The sequence below is a fragment of the Puma concolor genome, chromosome B3, assembly GCF_028749965.1.
Source record: "Puma concolor isolate L17-30 chromosome B3, mPumCon1.1.hap2, whole genome shotgun sequence".
NCBI classification, from domain to species: Eukaryota; Metazoa; Chordata; class Mammalia; order Carnivora; family Felidae; genus Puma; species Puma concolor.
In genome coordinates this window covers 32,479,788-32,502,958 of record NC_141672.1, presented here as the reverse complement: position 1 = coordinate 32,502,958, position 23,171 = coordinate 32,479,788, and the positions used below count along the sequence as shown (strand labels likewise).

Below are 23,171 nucleotides of genomic sequence, written 5' to 3'. Positions count from 1 at the left end.
CACCTCGTAGGATTACCACAATATTAAACAAATTTAAAGTTCTCAGCATATTGCTCAGCATATGGTGCTCAAAAACTAACCATTCTCATTCTTCAATAATCTATCTTTTACCAAACTTTTTTGAATAACATGGTTGTCCTCTTAACCCCTATACTTTTCAAATGTAACCCAGGCCCCAGTTTCCTGGAGACAATGTGGTAAATGGCACTTTAAAATGCATAGTTTCTAACTACATGCTATACCTTTAACAACTCACTCTCAAATTTTCCTTAATGTACCATTCAAGCTGATTTCATTTTTTTAGGATATCTTTCTCCAGGGAGCCATAGGAAATAATCTGCTTGTAAGCTTCTCAGGATCGTTTTGGGATAAAGGTATTTATCACTGTACCTCTCAAATTAATAAACAGGATCTAGCAGCTCAATGGACTGAAAAGAGGCAAAACAGTTGGTGAGAAGGACGAAAATAGGATGTTACCATCCATGACACTGTATTTATATTTTGGATCAGCCAACCTTTCTGGGCTTGCCTGGATTTCTCAACCTGTTCATCTGTTAAATATATATTAAGCATTGTGCAAGGATACAAAAAATTTAAAAAGATCCAGTCCCTGCCCTTGAGGAACTTCTAGAACATTAAAAAAACAAAAACAAAAAACTAATGCTTACCATGTAGTGTCTTATTGCAAAATATATAGCAGAGTGAAATGGGAGCACAGTGGACACATCCAAATGAGAATGCATTCCAATTTCCAATTCTTAATAACAGGTGAGAAAGGATCTGAGTCTAAAAAGGACACTTTAATTCCTACCTTCCTTTTTTGTCTCTTTGGAGTAAAGGAAGACACACATTAGTGTTTCAATTAACAAAAGGGAGGTGATAAAGTATAACTGAAGAAAGACAACAATTGTGGGTTTTAAGTCCTTTTCCCCCATATCGGTCCCTCACCCTCCCTGTTCCCTGTTTTTGAACTTGGGTAAGTAGCTTCATATTCTGGACTTACAGGCCTTGCTATCAAGTGAGGTATTATCCTCCTTGCTCCATGGCAGGGCTGGAAAAGGTGACTGATCAAGGTCCCTCCCACCGAATTCTACAATCCAGAAATTTCCAGATCCAAAAAGGCAGGCAGAAATCTTCCCAAAGAAGGGGCCAAGGGTAAGAACTGGGGTCTAGGGAGCAAGGAACAGCGAAGGAGGCCGAAGCCAGTTCTCACCGAGAGGATCTTATCACCCTCCTGGAGCCGCCCATCCAGGGCCGCAGCCCCATTCTCTTTGATGCGGCTGACGTAGATGCCACTGTCGTTGGAGACATACTGCTGATCTGTCCCACCGACGATGTTGAAGCCCAGCCCTGAGAAAATCATGGAGGAGTTGTGAAGGAGAGAGTGGCGAAGAAGAAAGGGATTAGAGAAGAAGAGGAAAAAGAAAGAGGAAAGGCCTAGTGGGGAGGGGAGGCTGGCGAGTCAACTGTAACGTAACTAGTCAATAGACCCAGGCAAGGTCAATGAAAAGTATCATCAACAGAGGTCAACAGTACCCAGAGTTGCCCACTTAGACCAAGCTAGACTAAAAATACAAACAGGGTAATCAACATAATTTGTTGAGTATGAAAAGAAAAATCTTTACTAAACTCAGTGAAAGAATAATGGTGATTCTTGTAAGATGTGCTTCTGTTCACATCTGATTTTGATTCTGCTGGTGGCTTTCAGAGGACCCAATTCTCAACTTTCTCGATATGAATGTAACAGGGTAAGCAGTGTTCATGAGAAGAAGCCATGCATTTAACTAATTAGCAAATGAGCTATTTTTTTTAATACTTATTTAAGTAATCTCTACACACAAAGTGGGGCCTGAACTCACAACCCAGAGATAAAGCATTGTGCATGTTGTTCTGACTGAGCCAGCCAGGTGCCCCTGAACTATTTTCAATTTAGTGGAGGAGAGATTCCTAACCAAACCTTCTCCTTCATACTTCTCTTCTCCCAACCTTGAGGACAATTTGTGTATGGAGGTGTTTTGGAGGAAATGGTCTTAGGAGTTTCATTTTTTCTTCTACTTAGCATGAAGGGCAGTAGTGTCAGGAACTAGGGAGGTAACTGAAGCTTCATGATGGGACTAAATCACCAAATTCACTCTTGTTTCCTTTTCTACTTTCAGTGCAAACAACTACATATTCAGGTAGTTTGCCAAGTTTTATCCACTGTAGAGAACGGACTACCCACTGATTAGCAACTCTCCATCTCGCCCCTCACCCTCACCCCTGGCAACTACCCTTTGACTCTTTGCTTCTGTGAGTCATTTAAATAGGTACAAAATTTCAGTTATGCAAGATGAGTAAGTTCTAGAGATCTGAGGTACAACATGGTGCCTACAGATAATAACAGTGTTACCGCACTCTTAAAAATCAGTTAAGAGAGTAGGTCTCATTTGACCACCAAAGTATCATTTCCATGGACCTACCACTCAGCTGTTGGAAGAATTTCACTTTACAAAAACCACTTTTATAAAGGAAAGAAAAGGAAAAGAAAGAATATAAAAGAAAAGGAAAGAACCTCCTGGGGTTTTCTTTATGTCAGATACTGTAGAATTCATAGCCACAGCGAAAAGAGAAAAGGGTTTGGAAACAATGAAAAAACAAAAGTCTGGTGGCACGATTAGAAGGAATGGCCATAATCACTAGCTTACTATTGGTTTCAACAGAAAAGATACTTAAGGAGACATACGTGGGCTTTCTTAAAAATTCTCCCCATTGATAGGATGAAAGCTTCCATGTAAAGCTCACAGTGTTAACACAAGTACTAGCAAATCAATCTGTGAGTGAAAGAAACACATGGCCAAAAGGAGAGAAGCAGCAGGAAACATCTCTACACAGCATACCTTGTGCACAGTCTCTGCAGGTAGAGAATGAAAAGGATTTAAGATACATGATAGAAAGCTACTTCTAGAAGATGACTATTTCAACTTCCTTGAAGGGTAGGGTATGAAAACTTAAGTTATTAAATGGTTTTTCTTAGAACACTCTTAATTTGTTTCATAGTGGGTGGGAGGTACTGGAAAGGGGATGGTGGGTAGTTATAACTATGAGAAAGGGGATGGTGGGTAGTTATGAGAGAAGACAGAAAGGTAGGTGAAGCCTGATTGTTGAAGGCTTTGAAACCACTTCAAAACTGTGACTGGTTTGAGCAAGGTGGCTGAGGACAACCAGCCTCTCACAATACTAGCACAAACTATTTGGAGCAAATCTTTCAAATCTAACATCTTTACTAAACACTATAGATGACTGGGGATTTGGGGATAGGAAGCATGTGTTAAGCAGCCTAATGCAATATAATTGTTAGAAAGAGGAAGGAATTTGCTACTGTTATTCAAAGCTACAGAAGAGTGCCTAAAAAAAGGAGAGTGGGAGAAATCTAATCGAAATTTTCTATGAACACGTAAGTACAGTCTACTCTCACCCAGAAGTCCCGCTTCAATGGCATGTTTATAAGCGATCGCTATGTCAGTTGTAAATGCACTACGCCATTTAACATGAAAACTCTGAGGCTGGCAGGAAGTCTCTTTCTTCATTAAGAGCATTTAGAGAACTGAACTCACCCATAATTCGAAGCATTGCTGAAATAAAATGGGAGTCACCAAAGCACTGGGCAGCAGTGAACTACCAATTCAAACCTGGGCCCTACATTAATCCCCAAGTCATCTGTTCATTAAAAATTTCCGATCATTTACTATGCGTCAGGCGCTGTGTTATGTTCTGAGGAAGACATAAAGCTAAACTGGATAGTCCCTGCTTTAACCACAAACAGAAATTTACCCTCTTGCCTGTCCCTTTTAGATTGTGCAGAGGCTAATCAGAGGCAGAACACCTGGTCATAAATTCAACTCCATAACTTATCACATGTGTGGACTTACTAAGTCAGTGTACCTCTAATCCTCGGTTTCCTTTTCCGTAACGTAAGGATTACAAGTTCTGCCCTCTCTACCTCAAAAGGTAATTGCTAGGGTCTAATAACATCAAATCTGAAAAAATCCTTCATAATCTACAGAGTAGTTACTGTAAGAGCAGTTGTCAATAAACAGTGGTGCCTGCTACAGCCCAAACTGGACAGTTTGATGGAAAAAAGATTAAAAAGACACAGTACAAATGTGGAAAGTCCTAAAATATAAGAAGACAGATAAAAAATCCATCCAACTATTAGAACAAGACTGGTTTGGAACTCAAACTTATTGAAATTAAGTATATCTATGGTGACCCAGACATCCCCATCATGAAGAGTTTCTAGCAAGGGTGGTATTTAAAATACACAACAGTCAGTCCAGCACACATACCAATCAATTGCAACAGATGTCAGCTAGAAACAACCAGGAGGAGGGGCGCCTGGGTGGCACAGTCGGTTAAGCGTCCGACTTCAGCCAGGTCACGATCTCGCGGTCCGTGAGTTCGAGCCCCGCGTCAGGCTCTGGGCTGATGGCTTGGAGCCTGGAGCCTGCTTCCGATTCTGTGCCTCCCTCTCTCTCTGCCCCTTGCCCGTTCATGCTCTGTCTCTCTCTGTCCCAAAAATAAATAAACGTTGAAAAAAAAAATTTTTTTTTAAAATAAAAAAAAAAAAGAAACAACCAGGAGGAGAAGGGCTCTCCCAGTATGTATCTGCTGATTACCAACTGTGTCTCAGGAAAATCTTCCATAAATAGGGTAGACCACCGATCCTAGTTTGTCTGGGAGTCTTGATGAATACCTGTTATAATTAAAATAGTCCCCTTCAGGGGCGCCTGGGTGGCTCAGTCGGTTGAGCGGCCAACTTCGGCTCAGGTCACGATCTCACACTCCGTGAGTTCGAGCCCCGCGTCGGGCTCTGTGCTGACAGCTCAGAGCCTGAAGCCTGTTTCAGATTCTGTGTCTCCCTCTCTCTGACCCTCCCCCATTCATGCTCTGTCTCTGTCTCAAAAATAAATAAACGTTAAAAAAAATTTTAAAATAGTCCCCTTCAACTTAAAAAGCATCTCATTTTGGACCACTGTGATCATCCTATCTATAAAGGATAATATAAAAATGTTAACTGCAGCATGTTTTGTGGTAGGGTAAAACTGATGGTAATTTAGATGTCTATACTTTAGGGAACTGATAACTAAAATATAGTTAAAAGTCAGAAGCACTAAGTAATCATATCTAAGGTAACAGGGTTTTAAAATGTAATGTTGGTTATTAATAGCCCAATATCTTCTTATAAATTAGAAACCCATGCACACAAAACAGTATTACCTACTTACAAAAATGCATGCATATATAGGGGCACCTTGGTGGCTCAGTTGGTTAAGCATCTGACTCTCGATTTCAGCTCAGGTCATGATTTCACGGTTCATGAGATCGAGCCTCAAGTCGGACTCTGCCCTGACAATGCAAAGCCTTCTTGGGATTCTCTCTTTCCTTCTCTCTCTCTCTCAAAATAAATAAATATTTTTTTAAAACACAAAAGACAAAAGTACATGTATTGTTAAAGACATGTAAAGACATGTTAGAATGGGTACCTATGGGGGAAAGGGTACAAGATGAAGTTTAGGGATAAAGGACAAAAATCAAACCAGAGAGGGACCTTGCATTTACTGATGATGACAATGTGTTATGGACCTAAAGGATACAATTAATTCAGCTCTCAGCATCTATGATCCAAAAGGGGCTGAGGGAGAGGAAAAAAGAAAAAGACTAGGACTCAATGGCTTTTTAAAAAGTGAGTGAATGAAGAAGTATTACATAGTGAACTCGGGTTATAATGTGCCAATAATTTTTTTTTAAACGTGATAAGATTAAAATGCACTGCTTGGTCTCTAATTTGGAAAAGAAGTCTAAATGCAAGAAAGTAAAGATGGCATAAGAATTACACCACCGTAGGACTAGGAGAGAAAGAAAGTACATCTTGTATAGGAGCTTTGCAAAGTCAAACAAGAAATGCCTTCTTGTGGACACCCCCCAACCTGTCTCCAAGTCTGGACCTTGGGCTCATTTATGTATAAGAGCAGCAATAGTAGAAGCAACAACAGTTAATATTTACGGAGCATTTAATATGTACCAGCTACCATGCTATGCACTTTGCATACATTATCTCATTTAATCTTCTCAACAAACAGGTGAAGTGATTATTACATTTTACAGATGAATTTGAAGATGAGGCATGAAGAGATTAAGTAATTTTACAAAAGGTTAATCTGGATGTTTGATTCCAAAGTGTGAGTTCTAAATCATTTTGCCATACTCTATCGTTGTAGAAAATAGAAACAACTGCTTTAGGAAAAAAAATCTGCTAAGCAAGGCTGGCTATCTTGGGAGGTAACTTGCCTTTGGGCTGGCTGAACAAGCAATGTTGGAATAATGCTTGTAGAACAGTTCCCAACAGTAATATATTCCAGAGGAAGAACTGGTCATTCTGGAGTTCTGTCACTTGAATCATGGTCCCTAGTGCTTACTTTCAGGCCAAAGAAAGAAAAGCCCTTCATTTATTTTAGATTCTTGTCTTTAAAATTTGTAAGTTATAAGGTAAAAAACAATGTTTAACCATATTGCTCTAGAAATAATAATTCTGGACATAATGAAAATGAAACAAAATAGTCCATTAACACCAATGATGGTGGCCACTTCTTGAATTAGGAATACCAGATTAACAAAACACCCTTATTTCCTTCACTATCAGCATGCAGGTTTTTTTTTTTTTTATCCCAAGATAATCTCACTAATTTTCCCTAGATGTCAATCAAACTCACTGTTTAGTGGTAAAATATATGTAACATAAAATTTAACTTTTTAGCCACTTTTTAAAAATGTTTATTTGTTTTTGAGAGGAAGAGAGAGAGAAAGAAGCAGAGAGACAGAATCCCAAGCAGGCTCCCCACTGTGAGCACAGAGCCCGACCCAGGGTTCGAACTCACCAACCATGAAATCACGACCTGAGCTGAAATTGAATGGATGCTTAACCAACTGAGCCACCCAGTGCCTCTAGCCATTAAAAAAATTTTTTTAAATAATATTTTAATGTTTACTTATATTTGAGAGAGACAGAGTGTGAACAGGGGAGGGGCAGAGAGAGAGGGAGACAGAATCTGAAGCAGGCTCCAGGCTCTGAGCTGTCAGCACAGAGCCCGATGCGGGGCTTGAGCCCACAAACTGCAAGATCATGACCTTAGCCAAAGTTGGACACTTAACTGGCTGAGCCACCCAGGCACCCCTAAAAAAATTTTTTTAACATTTATTTTTTTGGGACAGAGAGAGACAGAGCATGAACGGGGGAGGGGCAGAGAGAGAGGGAGACACAGAATCAGAAACAGGCTCCAGGCTCTGAGCCATCAGCCCAGAGCCCGACGCGGGGCTCGAACTCACGGACCGCGAGATCGTGACCTGGCTGAAGTCGGACGCCCAACCGACTGCGCCACCCAGGTGCCCCAAAAATTTTTTTAATGTTTATTTATTTTTGAGAGAAAGACACAACACAACTGGGGGGAGGGGCAGATACAGGGAGACACAGAATCTGAAGCAGGCTCCAGGCTGTAAGCTGTCAGCACAAAGCCCAATGCATGGCTTGAACTCACAAACCATGAGATCATAAACTGAGATGAAGTCCAACACTTAACCAACTGAGCCACCCACGCGACCTACCACTAGCCATTTTTGAATGTATAATTAAATGGCATTAAGTACATGCACAATGTTGTGCAACCATCACCACTATCCATATCCAGAGCTTTCTCATCATACCAAACAAAAATTCTGTACCCATTAAACAGTAATTCCTCCCCTTCACCTTGGTAACCTCTATTATACTTTAGGTCTCTAGGAGTTTGCATATTCTGTATACCTCATGTAAGTGGAATCATACAATATTTGTTCTTTTGCGACTTGCTTCTTTTTCATTTAGCATAGTATCTTCCAGGTTCATCCATGTTGTAACATGTATCAGAATTTCATTCTTTTTAAAGGCTGAATAATATTCCATTGTATGTACACACCATATTTTGTGTATCTACTCATCTCTCAGGGGACATTTGGTTATTTCCACATTTTGGCTACTGTGAATAATGCTATGAACATTGGTGTACAAGTATCTATTTGAGTCCCTGCTTTCAATTCCTTTGGGCAATTATCTAGGAACTGAATTGCTGGATCACATAGCAATTTTTTAACAATTTGAGGAACTGCTCAAATGTTTCCCACAGTGGCTGCATCATTTAAGATTCCAACAAGCAATGCGCAGGGTTCAAATTTCTCCATATCCTTGCCAATACTTACTTTTACTTGTCTTTTAGATAATAGTCATTCTAGGGGATGTGAAGTGGTATATCATTGTGATTTTGATTTGCACTTTCCTAAGGCTGTGATGTTGAATATCTTTTCATGAGTTTATTGGCCCATATGCATATCTTCTCTGGAGAAATATCTTTCAAGTCTTTTGCTTATTCTGAATTGGTTTTGTTGTTGTTGAGTTATAAGAGTTCTTTATATACTGGATATTAATCCATTATCAGATATATGACTTGCAAATATCTTCTCTCATTCTGTGTTATCTCTGTGTCTTCTGATGCACAAAATTTTTAATTTTGGCAAAACCCAATTTATTTTTTTCACTGCCTGTACATTTTGTGTCATAGCCAAAAAAAAAACAAAAAAACAAAAAAACAAACCACCAAACTCAAAAATGTAAATATTTTCCCTATCTTTTCTTTTAAGAGTTTTATAGTATTCGCTTTGGGGGGGGGGGTAGGGTGTAGGGGGACAGATAGTCTGCTCACTTGCTTATTTACTTATTTATAAGTTTTTATTTAAATTCCTGTTAGTAAACATACAGTGTAATATTAGTTTCAGGTGTGCAGTATAGTTATTCAACACTTCCATACAATACCCAGTGCTCATCACAACAAATGTACCTCTTAATCCCCATCACCTACTTAACCCATCCCCCGGCCCACCTCCTTTATGGTAACCCTCAGTTTGTTCTGTATAGTTAAGAGTCTGTTTCTTGGTTTGCCTCTCTCTCTTTTCCCTTTGCCCATTTGTTCTGTTTCTTAAATTTCACATATGAGTGAAATCATGTATTTGTCTTTCTCTGACTTATGTCACTTAGCATAATACTCTCCAGCTCCATCCATGTTGTTAATGGCAAGATTTCATTCTTTTTTTATGGCTGAATAATATTCTATTGTGTAACATATATTCCAAATCTTCTTTATCCACTCATCAATCAATGGACAGTGTTAGCTCTTACATTTCGGTATCTGATGCACTTTTAATTTTTGTATGAGATGTAAGGCGAGAATCCAACTTCAGTGCTTTGCATTTGCAGATCCAGTTTTCCCAACACCATTTATTGGAAACTGTCCTTCCACACAACGAATGGTCTTGGCACCCTTTCCAAAATCATTTAACCGTATAGGAGAGGGTTTGTTTCTGGCCCCCCTGTTTTATGCCACTGCTCTATATATCTGTCCTTATGTCAGGGCCACACTATTTGGAACACTGTAGCTTTGTAGTAAGGCTTGAAATCAGGAAGTTTTGAGTTCCCCAACTTCGCTTTTTCTTTTCAAGATTGCTCTGGCTATTAGGGGTCCTTTGACATTTCATATGAATTGTAGAGTGTGGTTTTCTATTTCTACAAAAAGGCTGATTAGATTTTGACAAAGATTGCATTACTATACAGAATGCTTTGATAGTATTGTCTGTCATCTTAACCATATTAAGTCTTCCAGTCCATGAATGTGGAATGTATTTCTACTTATTCATGTCTTCATTTTTTTTCAGCCAAAATTTGTAGTTTTCAATGTACAAATTATTGCCCCCTTGGTTAAACTCACAAGTGTTTTATTCTTTTTGATGCTACTGTAAATGGAATTATTTACTTAATTTCCTTTGCAGATTGTTCATTGTTAATGTATAGAAACTAAACTGATTTTGTGTGTTGAGTGTGTATCCTGCAACTTTACTGAATTTGTTATAAACCCTAACAGGTATTGTTTGTAGAACATTTAGAGTTTACTACATGTAAGATCATTTCATCTGTGACTAGAGACAATTTTACTTCTTTCTTTCCAATTTGTATGCCTTTTCTTTCTTTTTCTTGTCTAGCCATTCTGGTTAGGACTTTTAATACCATATTGAACAAAAGTGGTGAAAGCACACATCCTTGTCTTTGTTCTTAATCTTAGCTTTCATGCTTACATAAGTATGTTGTCAGCTGTGGATTCTTCATACATTGCCATCATCATGCTGAGGAAGTTTCCTTCAATTCCTAGTTTGCTTTTAACATGGAAAAGTGTTGAATATCCTTAAATGCTTTTTCTGTATCTGCTGAGATGATCATGTGGGTTTTTTCCTTCATTCTATTAATATGTTGTATTACTTTGAAGGATTTTTCTTTTATTGAATCATCTTTGCATTCATGGAATAAATCCCATTTTGTCATGGCCTATATTCCTCTTAATATGTTCCTAAATTAAAACAATGTAGCTCTATGATCACCCTAGTGATCTACGTGAACGCAATTTCTGATCACAACCACAGGGAGCAGGACCCAAGCAGAACCAAGTTTATTTCTGGACTCTCTATCAAAATCAATCAACTGAGTTGATGAAATGGGGATTATGGTCTGGAGAGGGTGAGGTCGCTGGAAGCTGCAGGGCAAAGTTCTGGAAAGGAGGAAGGGAGGCAGAAAAAAAGAGAGATCCAGGTATCTTCATGAGTCTTTACAAAGTACTAGCCCAAACAGATGCTGAGTCAAACTCCAGAAGACTGGACAAACAAAAACTAGGAAGTTGTATGCTAGATAATTCTCAGAGTTCAAAAAGGGCAGGGAGATTTTCAAGTTCTGTCCAGCCAGAATGGAAATCCTCAGTGATTCACTTGAAAATTCTGTGGATACTCACTTGGAACATAACTCATTTGTAGAGTTGAACTATCCCTGAAGTAAATACGACTTTAGAATCATCCTAGAAAAGGTTACAAACAGGCCTTCAGGAGGTCAAACTGATCTACAAGTTACTTAACTGCCTGCTAACACAAAGTTCAGCACTGTAACATTAACAATGTTCATGTAATAAAACAAAATGCAGACAGGCAACAACGTAATAGTCACAATATCCAGAATCTAAAAATTAACATGCTAAGAAGAAAACACGACCCATAATCAAGAGAAAAATCAATCATGAGAAACAAAACCAGAAACAATAAAGGATGAAACAGGTAGACAAGGATGTTTAAAAGGTTATTATAACTATGTGGAAATAATTAAAGGAAGTTAAACATAATGAAAAAATGGAAGATTTTTTTTCAAGTCTTTAATCCATTTCAGTTGATTTTTGTATATGGTATAAGGGAGTGGTTCAGTTTCATCCTTGTGCATGTTTGCATGTCTTTTGCATCCTGTCCAGTTTTTCCAACACCATTTTTGAAGAGACTATCTTTTCCCTATTATATATTCTTAGCCTCTTTGTTACAAATTAATTGACCATACATGCATGGGTTTATTTCTGGGCTATTTTGTTCCACTGATGTATATATGAAAATGAAAGTTGAAAAAAAAAAAAAAGAAAACTCACAGATTTTGAAAACTACAATATCTGAAAGGAAAAATACACTAGATGTGATTAATAGCCAATGTGATACCACAAGACAAAAGATCAATGAGCCTGAAGACATAGAAGGGACTCACAGTAACTTGTAGGATAAAAGCGATATGTAACTGGAGTTCCAGAAGGAGAGGAAAAGGGAAACAAAAAACGTTTGAAGAATCTACTGACTCAAATTTGTGAAAAATATACACAAGCATATCCAAGAAGCTCAACAAACTCCAATCGGAATAAACAGAAAAGAAAAGAAAAAAAAAAACAAATAGCAAAGTATATGCATAACCACACTGCTCAACACCAGATATAAAGAGAATCTTGAAAGCAGCCACAGGGGAAAAGGACAAGTATATATAAGGAGCAAAGATGAGAATGACACCAGACTTCTCCTCAGAAACTATACAAGCCTTAAGTCAATGCAACATCATCTTTAAAATGCTAAAAGAGCGGTGGGTGCCTGGGTGGCTCAGTCAGTTAAGTGTCCAACTTCAGCTCAGGTCATGATCTTGTGGTTCCTGAGTTTGAGCCCCGTGTCGGGCTCTGTGCTGACAAGTCGGGAGCCTAGAGCCTGCTTCAGGTTCTGTGTCTCCCTCTCTCTCTGCCCCTCCCCTGCTCAGCTCTGTCTCTCTCTCTCAAAAATAAATAAACATTAAAAATATTTTTTAAATAAAATGCTAAAATAAAAATATAATTTAGAATTTCATGTCCAGTGAATACAGCCTTCAAAAGAAAGGCAAAATAAATATTTTTTTTCAGAAAAACAAAAGCAGGGAGAATTTGTCACAAGCAGATCTGCACTATGATAAATGTTAAAGGAAATCCTTCGGATGAAAGAGGAATAATACTGAACAGAAACTGGATCTATACGCAGGAATGAATACCACCAGAAATCATAAATACATGGATAAACACTAGTGAAAAGGAAAGGGATGGACACACACTACGCAGGTGAACTGGCCCTATGAATATTATAAAAAGTAGACTTCAGAATAAAGAATATTACAGAGAATAAAAAAGAACCTTTCCTAATGAAAAAAGTCCATTCACCAAGATGACATTAAAACACAAAATATGACCTGGGTGCCTTGGTGGCTCACGGTCAGCGGAGCATCCAACTCTTGATTTTGGCTCTGGTCATGATCTCAGGGTCATGGAACAGAGCCCTGTGTCAGGCTCTGTGCTGAGCATGGAGCCTCCTTAAGATTCTCTCTCTCTCCCTCTCCCTCTGTTCCTCATGGTCTATCTCCCTCTCTAAAATAAAATAAAGGTGGGGCGCCTGAGTGGCGCAGTCGGTTAAGTGTCCGACTTCAGCCAGGTCACGATCTCACAGTCCGTGAGTTCGAGCCCTGCGTCAGGCTCTGGGCTGATGGCTTGGAGCCTGGAGCCTGTTTCCGATTCTGTGTCTCCCTCTCTCTCTGCCCCTCCCCCGTTCATGCTGTCTCTCTCTGTCCCAAAAATAAATAAAAACGTGGAAAAAAAAATTAAAAATAAAATAAAATAAAATAAAATAAAGGTTAAAACATTAAATATGAACACACTAGATAAAAGAACTTAAATATTAATGGAGCAAAAACTGAAATGAGAAAAAGGCAAATAAAAAACGACAGTTGCAAATTTCAACACTTCTTAGCAACTGACAGAACAAAAAAAAAATCAGTAAAAATACAGAACACTTGAGCAAAACTAAGAACCAACTTCATGTAATTTATCTTTACAGAACAGCACACACAACTATGGAATAAACATTCCTTTCTAATGCACAGGTAATGTTCACAAAGATTGACCAAAGGCTGCTCCATAAGTAAATCTCAATGAATTTCAAAAAACAGACTTAAATTAGAAATCAGCAAAATTGGGGCACCTGGGTGGCTCAGTCGGTTAAGCATCTAACTTCAGCTCAGGTCACTATCTCCGTTCATGGGTTCAACCTCCACATCGGGCTCTGCGCCGACAGCTCAGAGCCTGGAGCCTGCTTCAGATTCTATGTCTCCCTCTCTCTCTCTGCCCCTCCCCCGCTTGCTCTCTTTCTCTCTCTCTCTCTCGAAAATAAACATTAAAAAATTAAAAAAAAAAAAAGAAATCAGCAAAAATAATTGTATTAGTTTTCTTGGACTGCCGAAACAAAATACTACAGACCGTATGGCTGAAATTCTGTTCTGGAGGCTTGGCAAGTCCAATGTCAAAGTACCAGCAAGACAAATTTCATGCTGAGGCCTCTTCTCTTGACGTGTAAGTGGCCACCATCTCATTGTGCGCTCACATGACTTCTTTGTGAGTTCTGAGAGAGAGATTGTGCGCACATGCACAAGCGTGCACTCTCTGGGTCTCTATAAGGACACTGATTCTATAGGATCAAGGCTCCATCCTTAACTTCATTTAACTTTAATTACTTCTGTAAAGACCTTATCTCCAAATACAGTCATATTGAGGGTTAAGGTTTCAACATCTGAATTTCCCAGGGGGGTGGGCACATGGGGACAAACATTCAGTCCATAACAATAAGATATTGAAAAAAATCCCTCAATGTTTGGAAAACAACCTATGAGTTAAAGATGAAACTATAAAGGAAAACAGAAAACATTTTAACTGAATGACAATGATATCACCATATATTAAAAATTGTGGGATGGAGCTAAAGCAACATTTAGAGAGAAATTTATGGCTTTACATGCTCACAATAGAAAAGAAATAATTAAAAGGTATAAAATCAATGATCTTAAATTCTATCTTAAGAAGCTAAAAAAAAAAAAAAACCCACTAAGTTAAACCTAAAGGAAGAAAAGAAGAAAGTAATAAAATAAAAGCAGACTCAATAACATAGAGGGGAGCCTGGGTAGCTCAATCAGAGTCCGACTTCGGCTCAGGTCATGATCTCACTGCTCGTGGGTTCGAGCCCTGCATCAGGCTCTGTGCTGACAGCTTGCAGCCGGAGCCTGGAGCCTGCTTGGGATTCTGTCTCCATCTCTCTACCCCTCCCCCACTCATGCTCTGTCTCTAATATAAATAAAACATTAAAAACATTTTTTTTAATTTAACAGAGCCAAAAGAAAGTTCTTTGAAAGGATTAATAAAGTTGATGAACTGCTAGCAAGACTAATCTAGAAAATGTAATTTTACAAATTACCAATTTCCAGAATACAAAATGGATTATCACTATACATATCCTAAAGACATTAAAGGGATAAGGGAATATTGTGAATAATTATGGTATGTTAGATAAAATGGGAAAATTCTTTCCAAAAAAATCACAAGTTATCAAAACTGACTCAAGAAGAAACAGAATATCTGAATATCCCATCTATTAGAAATATCTTCAAGGGGCACCTGGGTGGCTCAGTCATTAAGCATCTGACTTTGGTTCAGGTCATGATCTTACAGTTGGTGAGTTCGAGTCCCACACTGGGTGAGCTTTTGCCCCACTTCTCCCTCCCCCACCCCCACCCTTCCTGGGACTCTCTCTCTGCCCATTGCTCACTTGCACCCTCTCTCAAAAAAAATATCTTATGTAAAAAATTCCACAATACATTCAGTAATTTCACAAAATGTTTCTCAATCCACTTTATGAGGACAAGGTAATCTTGATACCAAAACATGAAACACAGGTTATAACATAACTACAGAAAAATATTCTGTATATGGACTCAAAAATCCTCAAGAAAATATCAGCAAAATGAATCCAGCAACATATAAAGGACGAATGTAGGGTTTACCTAAGGAATGTAAGTAAAGTGGTTTTTGCATCGGTCAATCAAATGAACAAATCCACCAGTTAATAAAGAAAAAAATCATGATTATTTCAGCACATGCAGAAATAGCAGGTGGCAAAACAACACCTTTTCATGATAAAAATTCTTGGCAAACTGAAAATACACGGAAATGTCAATTCTGATTAAAAGCATCTACAAACAGCTAACAACCCTAAAACTAGGTACAAGGAAAGGATGTCCACTCTCTCCACTAGCATTGGGTATTGTACTGGAGGTCCTAATCAACACATGGGGCACCTGGGTGGCTCGGCTGGTTGAGTGTCTGACTTCAGCTCAGGTCATGATTCTGTGATTCTGAGCCCCATGTCGGGCTCTGCACTGACAGCTCGGAGCTCCGAGTAGGTCCCATGCACCACTCCTGTTTCAATTTGCAGAACACAATGAACTTTTCTGACTTTTGCCAAATGGACACATTCTTCCGCTTTGGACTGAAACAGAGATACTGTAACACCTATTAGTTAAATAGCCAATCCTGCACTAGATAACCACTTTAAACTCTGCCAGCACCGTTACGATTGTCTCAAAACAAGTTATGTCACCTTGTGGTTTTTACCTTTAAAAGCCTGTACTCCTGGCTCCCAATTTAGGGCACAGTTTCCATTTCAGTTGACTCTGTCTCCCAGTGAAACCCCAAATCAACATTTTGCTTATTTTATAGCCTCCTCTTCTTGAATGACAGCTCCTTAAGTTCTCCCTGAAATACCTATGTAGGCACCTTTAGTCTCTCATTCCAGGATAAGCTTTTGCTCAAACACTAAACGAATGTATATGCCAGGTCTCCACTGGATCATGTCTCCGTTTGCCTCCTTGCTTTCACAATGTTTCAATCTCTTCATTTTTTGCCTTATACTACAACCTGTACACTCCCCCACTACCCTCTTTTCAACTTGCTCCTACTCTACTGCTTCTTGCCCAAAACATGGTAATCTGTATGCTGTAGCAGGCATGAATACACCACAGTTTTGTACAAGGGGGAGAATATTATCTACTTTGTTTCCAAAACATTTCCTAACACATTTAGTATGGTCTTGAGTCTTATTCTGTGACTCTACAAGGAACAGAACTATCTTATGAAGGTCCATAGCTATTTTGGTTATTCTACCTCAAGGGAACTTGGTATATGCCTATTATAATTAATTATTCTCCTATTGAACTGCAAAATTCTTAAAAATTGGGATCTTTTATTCTTTATTCTAGTATCTATAATTCTTTTTTTTAAGTTTTTTTTAATGTTTTTTTTTTTTTTTTTTTTTTTTGAGGAAGAGAGACAAAGCATAAGCAGGGGAGGGGCAGAGAGAGAGAAAGGGAGACACAGAATCTGAAGCAGGCTCAGGCTCTGAGCTGTCAGCACAGAGCCCAACACGGGGCTCGAACCCACAAACCGTGAGATCGTGACCTGAGCCGAAGTCAGATGCTCAACCGACTGAGCCACCCAGGCGCCCCCTAATATCTATAATTCTTAACCACAGTGCAGGCACATAGCAAACACTAAATGAATGCTTTTAAAAACAGCTACCTTTATTTCCGAGTCTCCCGAAACCAACAGTTTGTTCTGATTCTATCATCTTGGATCTTTTTCCTCAGTAAGTAATTTTGTACTTATTCAAATACACTCAGTGGCTATTTTTCTGCCTAGTCATGTGGATTTAAAAAATGCTTTTTTTTTTTTTTTTTTAAGCTTATTTATTTTGAGAGAGAGAGAAAGCATGCCCAGGAGGGGCAGAGAGTGGGAGAGAGAAAGAATCCCAAGCAGGCTCTGCACTGTCAGTATAGAGCCTAACACGGGGCTTGAACTCACCAACTGTGAGATCATGACCTCAGATGAAACTAAGTACTGGACGCTTAACCAACTGAGCCCCTAAAAAATGTTTCTATGGTTCGGCCTCTAACAGCTTGCCTTTCTACTTCTCCAAGGTAATTACTACATGTTTTCCCTTATATTATTCGTAAGGATTGTCTTCAAAAAATATTAATAAGAATGATCCTTGAAGCAACCTTAGATACTCATATAATATGCTCTTCTCACTCTATAAGGTTTTCTAGCTCTTGTATCTCCTTGTTTCTTACATCTTAGTTTCATATCCATTGTAACACATTACATCCACATTCTTTCCTTCTTTCTTGGAGTTAGTGGAGAACCCTGTTTGACTTTTTGAAAGCTGAAATAGACCATGTTACTGGTTCTCTTTACTTAACAATATTCTATTATATTTTTCTGAGATTTATCAGTTTTCCTAGTCATTTCATGACACTTACTGACCACCCTGTGTCATGCCTGGCAAGGCATCAGGAAAACAAAAGAAGTGTATATCCTTTGAATCGGAAGAGCTCAGAGTGAAGTAGAGGGAGGAGGAGACACAAATAAGGAAGCAAATATAGAAATAAACACTAAGATAGGGATATGCACAGAATCTAGTTGGAGCATAAAGAGAAAAAAGAACTTTGTATGATGGTTGAGAGCCTGGATTTTTTTAAAAATTATTTTTATTTTAGACAGAAAGAGAGAGAGAGAACACATGTGAGTGGAGGAGGGAGAGTGGAGTGGAGTGAATGCATGTGGGGGAGGAGGGAAAGGGAGAGAGAATCTTAAGTAGGCTCCACACTCAGCATGAAGCCTGACGTGGGGCTTGATCCCACAATCCTGGGATCGTGACCTAAACCAAAATCAAGAGTTGGATGCTCAAGTGACTGAGCTACCAGGACACCACCCCAGAGCCTGGATTTTTAAGTCACACAGACCTGAATCCAATTCTTTTTTTTTTTTTTTTTAATTTTTTTTTTTTTTCCCAACATTTATTTATTTTTGGGACAGAGAGAGACAGAGCATGAACGGGGGAGGGGCAGAGAGAGAGGGAGACACAGAATTGGAAACAGGCTCCAGGCTCTGAGCCATCAGCCCAGAGCCCGACGCGGGGCTCGAACTCACGGACCGCGAGATCGTGACCTGGCTGAAGTCGGACGCCTAACCGACTGCGCCACCCAGGCGCCCCACTGAATCCAATTCTTAACTCGACCCCTTAAAGAACTGTGTGACATAAGAGTCAAGGTTTTCTCATTTATAAAATGGGATAATAACCATTTCATCTATTCCTAGTTGGGAGTACACGAGACAAAGTGTTTAGTTTGGCAATACATGATGACAAGCACTCAATAAATGGTATATGATACTCATAACAAGGGGGCAACTAGCCTATATAAAGCTTCCTGGAGGAGGTGATTCTTGAATTCAGTCTTAACCAATGAACAGGAAGGGGAAGGAGTCAAGATGCAACCTTAGAGAAAGGTTAAGTTTCTACACTAGCATTAAGAACTTGTCATAATCCAGTCTCTACCTCAGCAACCTCATCTCCTTAACTCTCCTAAATGAACCTACCTTTCTATCCAGGCCACTATAACTCACTGACCTCAGAATATGCTTAAGTAATTTTCTTTTTTCTATTACTGTTTAGGCCACACCTTCCCTATGCCTGGCACTAGCCTATATACTGTCTATAAGACCAACATAAGTTCCATCTTCTTGTAATTGATCAGTCTGGACCTTATCAATGGCTCCATTCTTTGAACTTTTCCAGGACAAGGTCCCCACCACACTTCCTTTGCCCTCTGATGACATGCATGTTCATCATAGTCCTTAACCATCCTTTACACTGAGATTTAACTTTTCACCTGTGACTGTAATGTCTCCATGGGGACATATATTCCATGAGGGTAAGACTTCACGTAAGCAAGAGAAAACAGGGCAGAGATACAGCACTTTAGTCTCAGATCTACTTGGCACATGAATGAACAAATCAACAACAGATCAGCAACAGTCTCAGCGTCAAACCTAAAGCACATGACCCGTCTGTAGAGACTCACGTGCCTGGATTTAACAGGGTTTCTTGTTTTTAGGTTCTTACCTTGATATGCCCTCAGCTCTATCAACAGCAAACTATAAAAACTTTCCACTGTGGATTGTGTTAGTCATTTAAGATGCCTCAAATCCTTAACGCATGATATAACCAAATAAAGGTCAGGAGAAAGACTGGCAGTCAACTCCTTCGACATGGCTACTATATTGGAAGGTAGTTGATGGAACAGCAGAATCAAAAGATCTAGGTTAAACTTACTGGCTTTAGAACTTGGGCAAATCTTTAACCTCTCCGAGAGATAATTTCCTCATCTAATAACGTGGATTAATCACTTAGCACTCAGGGTTGCTGTGAAGATTAAATGAGTTAATATACAAAGTAACTAACAGTGCCAGAAATATAATCCCTCTGTAACTATTCATTATTAAAACATTATACCAACCCATCATCCTCTGCAAAAAAAAAAGAAAAGTAGACACATAGAGATTCTCTTCCTTCTTTAAAGATAATATGTCAAGAGCAACCTGCTGAAACCTATTGAGGCCTCAGTCCTGAACTAGGAATCCCAATCCTAACACTTGGTGGGCAACAGAGCTGTCTTTATGGCCAATCTCTACCTGTTACAGTAGCGGGGGGAAAAGCAACATTCGATCCATGTGATACTTCTTAGAGTAACCACAGCTTTTCAAAATTAAAAACTCTTAATTTGATAAAGGAAAATATAGGAGACTTAGAGACTGTTACTGAGCTGAACTCCCAAAGACTGAGTTTCTTTGTCATAATTTCCCCAAGACTTCATTCTTTCCCTTGCAGTAAACAAGATCAAACAGAATAGGTTCATTTGCCTTCCAAAATGGGCCCAAACACTGAAAATATCCAAGACTCTCACCCTTGACGGAACACTGGCACAAAAATGCAGAATACACATTTTTGCTGCTACCTGATTAAACTATCAGGTCTCTGCATAGGAAGCTGTACATGAAGAGGGACAATGTTGCCTACAAACAGAAATGCGTATTTCGAACTAGAGGCTTTTCCTATTTCTTCTACAGAAGGGAAGAGCTCTACGTGACTGCCAAAGTTACTGGAAGTTTCTAGCGGTGATAAGGGACGTCCCCGTGTATCTTCATGACCACACAATAAAGAAAAGCTTAATTAGGCTGTACAACATACCAGGTAATTAGCTCTGAGAGGTGATAAACAGAAACTTGAAACATCCTCTTGATAACCGAAGCAACCAAACTTCAAATGACTGTTTTTAGGCCAGTTCCATCCTAAATTTGTGGCTCTATTCTCCTAAAAACATACGTTTATCAACTTACATGAGCAAGACACGAAAATGCTTAGGAAAATTAAAGAAGTCACCTGGTGAACAAATATCCATTGTGAATAAAGGCACATATACTATAGTAATTAAACCACTTCTGAGGGAAATATATTAGCTAGATATAATTATTCTTCTAAATTAGTCCTTTGAAGTTTGTCCTAACTCCAGTGATTGAGAAAAAAGGCAATACTAGGAACTATAGGTCTGCAAAATTAACAGGATCAGAAATTGTAGCGAATGGTGAGGTGAGCATTAGTCAACCCTGCTATGCAAACACCAAAAAAGCTGAAGTGATATTACACTGAACTTTAAAAATATTTAGTGAGTTCTGCTCTGCTATAGTCAGGAGACCCTGGAAATACGGTGGATGCCACAGCAAAAGGACTATGTCAAAGTACGTTAAATTCTTAAGCAAGAGACAAGAATTAAATCCAAAATCACATCAAAACAGTTCATATAATCACTAGGGATATTTAGGCTATAGAGGAAAGAGACAAAACAGGAGAACAACTATATATCTTTAAATACTTGCAGGACAATCAGGAAAAGAACTAGTATTATTTTAACTGGCTCCAAGAACAAGTACCAATGGATGAAAAGTTACAGGGAAGCAGATTTTGGCTTAAAAACACTTTCCCACATAGCCTCAAAAGTCAATAAATAGTAAGCCTCAAAGGTCAATAAATATTAAGAGTGAGAGAAGGAGAAATTTACATAAAGTAGGAAAAGTGCATCTAAAAGGACTGGGCATACAGAATGTGCATTCAACAAAAGTTTAGGAGCTCACGTAAAGCATGACACTAACACATGCAGATTAGAATGAATTACATTTCCATAAGTCGACTTCCAATCTTCTATAGCAAAAAAAAAAAAGTATGGATGATTGTGAAAACCACATTTTATGAAGAATAATCTATAAGTGGTGGTCAAGATATCGCAAAATTCCACATGAGTAATGATGATGGACTGTTCTAGATAGTGGTGGATGGAAAGGAGTGACAGATTTACAGCAACATTTCAGAGACAGAGCTCACAGTACTTGATAACTTATTGGAGGCTCCTGGAATAACAATATTTAGCAGGTTTTACTGTGCTAGTCTAGCTACTCATTTGTTAATAATAACAACGACAGTAGCAAACACATAGTGCTTAAGAGGTGTCAGGCAATGTTCTGAAAGTTTTACACAGGTTAACTCATTTCATTCTCATAACCCTATGAAGTATATTCTGTTATGGGGCGTCTCTCAGTTGGTTAAGCATCGACTTGGGCTCAGGTCATGATCTCGCAGTTCATGAGTTCAAGCCCTGCGCCGGGCTCTGTGATGACAGCTCAGAGCCTGGAGCCTGCTTCAGATCTGTGACTCCCTCTCTCTCTGCCCTTTCCCCGCTCATGCTCTGTCTCTGTCTCTCAAAAAATAAATAAATATTTTTTTAAAAATGAAATGAAGTATATATATTCTATTATCCTGCACGTTTTATGAGAAACTAAGGCTTAGCTTACATCAGTAAAGTTAGTCAGCCAACCAATATCGAAGATCCAGTAAGAGGTTAGATACCAGATGGATCTACGTAGTCCCAAAGCTAAAGCTCTTAATCGATCCACCAGACAGCTGCAAAGGGGAGTCAACAAAACCCAAGGCATGTAGTAGTGTTAAGAGCCCAGGGAAGAGCGTGGGGTAAAAGAGGGTGTTGGAGGCGGAAATACGACTGAGGGCCAAGTGAGGATTTAGCTGTATCAGAATCACCCAACTTGCTTGTTTAAAAAAAAGAAAGAAAGAAAAGAAAAGAAAAACCCAAGCCAGCAAGCAAAACCCTGCTTTGAATCCAAATTCCTAGAGATGGGATCTAGGAACTTTTTTTTTTTTAAAGCAAAACCGAAAAACCTCGGGTAATTTTAAGGCGCAAGCAGATTTGAGAAGTGTGGGAGCAGATCTCTGAGGTTTCTTTCCGCTTTAGCATTCCAGTTGACACACTAAATGAATTTCCCAAAAATGGAAGGAAGGAGAGAGGGATTCTAGCACCAAGAAAACGGCTGTGCCTTTACAGTCGACGCCGCTGATGCTCGCCTTTTTACTCAACAGTCTGTCACAGGCACAGGAATAAAGTAGGCAATGGAAGGGGGGGGGGGGGGGCGGTTGTTAAAAAGCAGGCTTTGGGACAGGATTTTCTGGTACTATTAGGACCCGAAAAAACCCTTCCTGACTATAAACACATGGGATAATCCGACTGAAAAATGACGTGGGTTCCTCAGATCCCGCTCTGGCTAACGGTGGATGCCAACACAGTCTTCTACGTGCTCAAAGAGGTGCAGGAAACCTCTAGGCTGGGGCCTGCCTGCTCCAAGGCCAAAGGAATCGGCTCAGCAGGAGACGGGGCTACTCTGCAATGACAACCTCGAGCACCCTGCTCCCGGAGGCAACCTGTGCCGCACATACCCGAGGGTCCTCTAGTAAGATTGATTTCCTCCTCGGTGACCAAATAATCCACTCTTCCGTTCATGTCTTACTGCTCGTCGGGGTTCCCCACTGAATCGGCTGGGGCTCGCGCAGGTGAAGGTGAGCCAATCTCCCCGCGGCGCTCCAAGCACTACACTTTCGGTTTCAGCGGCCCGCGGACCGGAAGAGGAAGTTGG

The 23,171-nt window shown here is 39.4% G+C and overlaps 1 protein-coding gene across 1 annotated transcript in view; it reads right to left on the bottom strand.

Annotated features, from left to right (window-relative positions):
* SYNJ2BP (synaptojanin 2 binding protein) overlaps positions 1-23,167 on the bottom strand; it is a 39,089-nt gene extending 15,922 nt beyond the window's left edge. The window contains exons 1-2 of the mRNA XM_025920070.2: positions 22,975-23,167; positions 1,214-1,350 (exon numbers count right to left, since the gene is read on the bottom strand). Of these exons, the coding sequence (XP_025775855.1) occupies positions 1,214-1,350; positions 22,975-23,038 (201 nt within the window). The 5' untranslated portion in view covers positions 23,039-23,167. The remainder of the gene's footprint in view (positions 1-1,213; positions 1,351-22,974) is intronic.
* Positions 23,168-23,171: the final 4 nt, after the last annotated feature.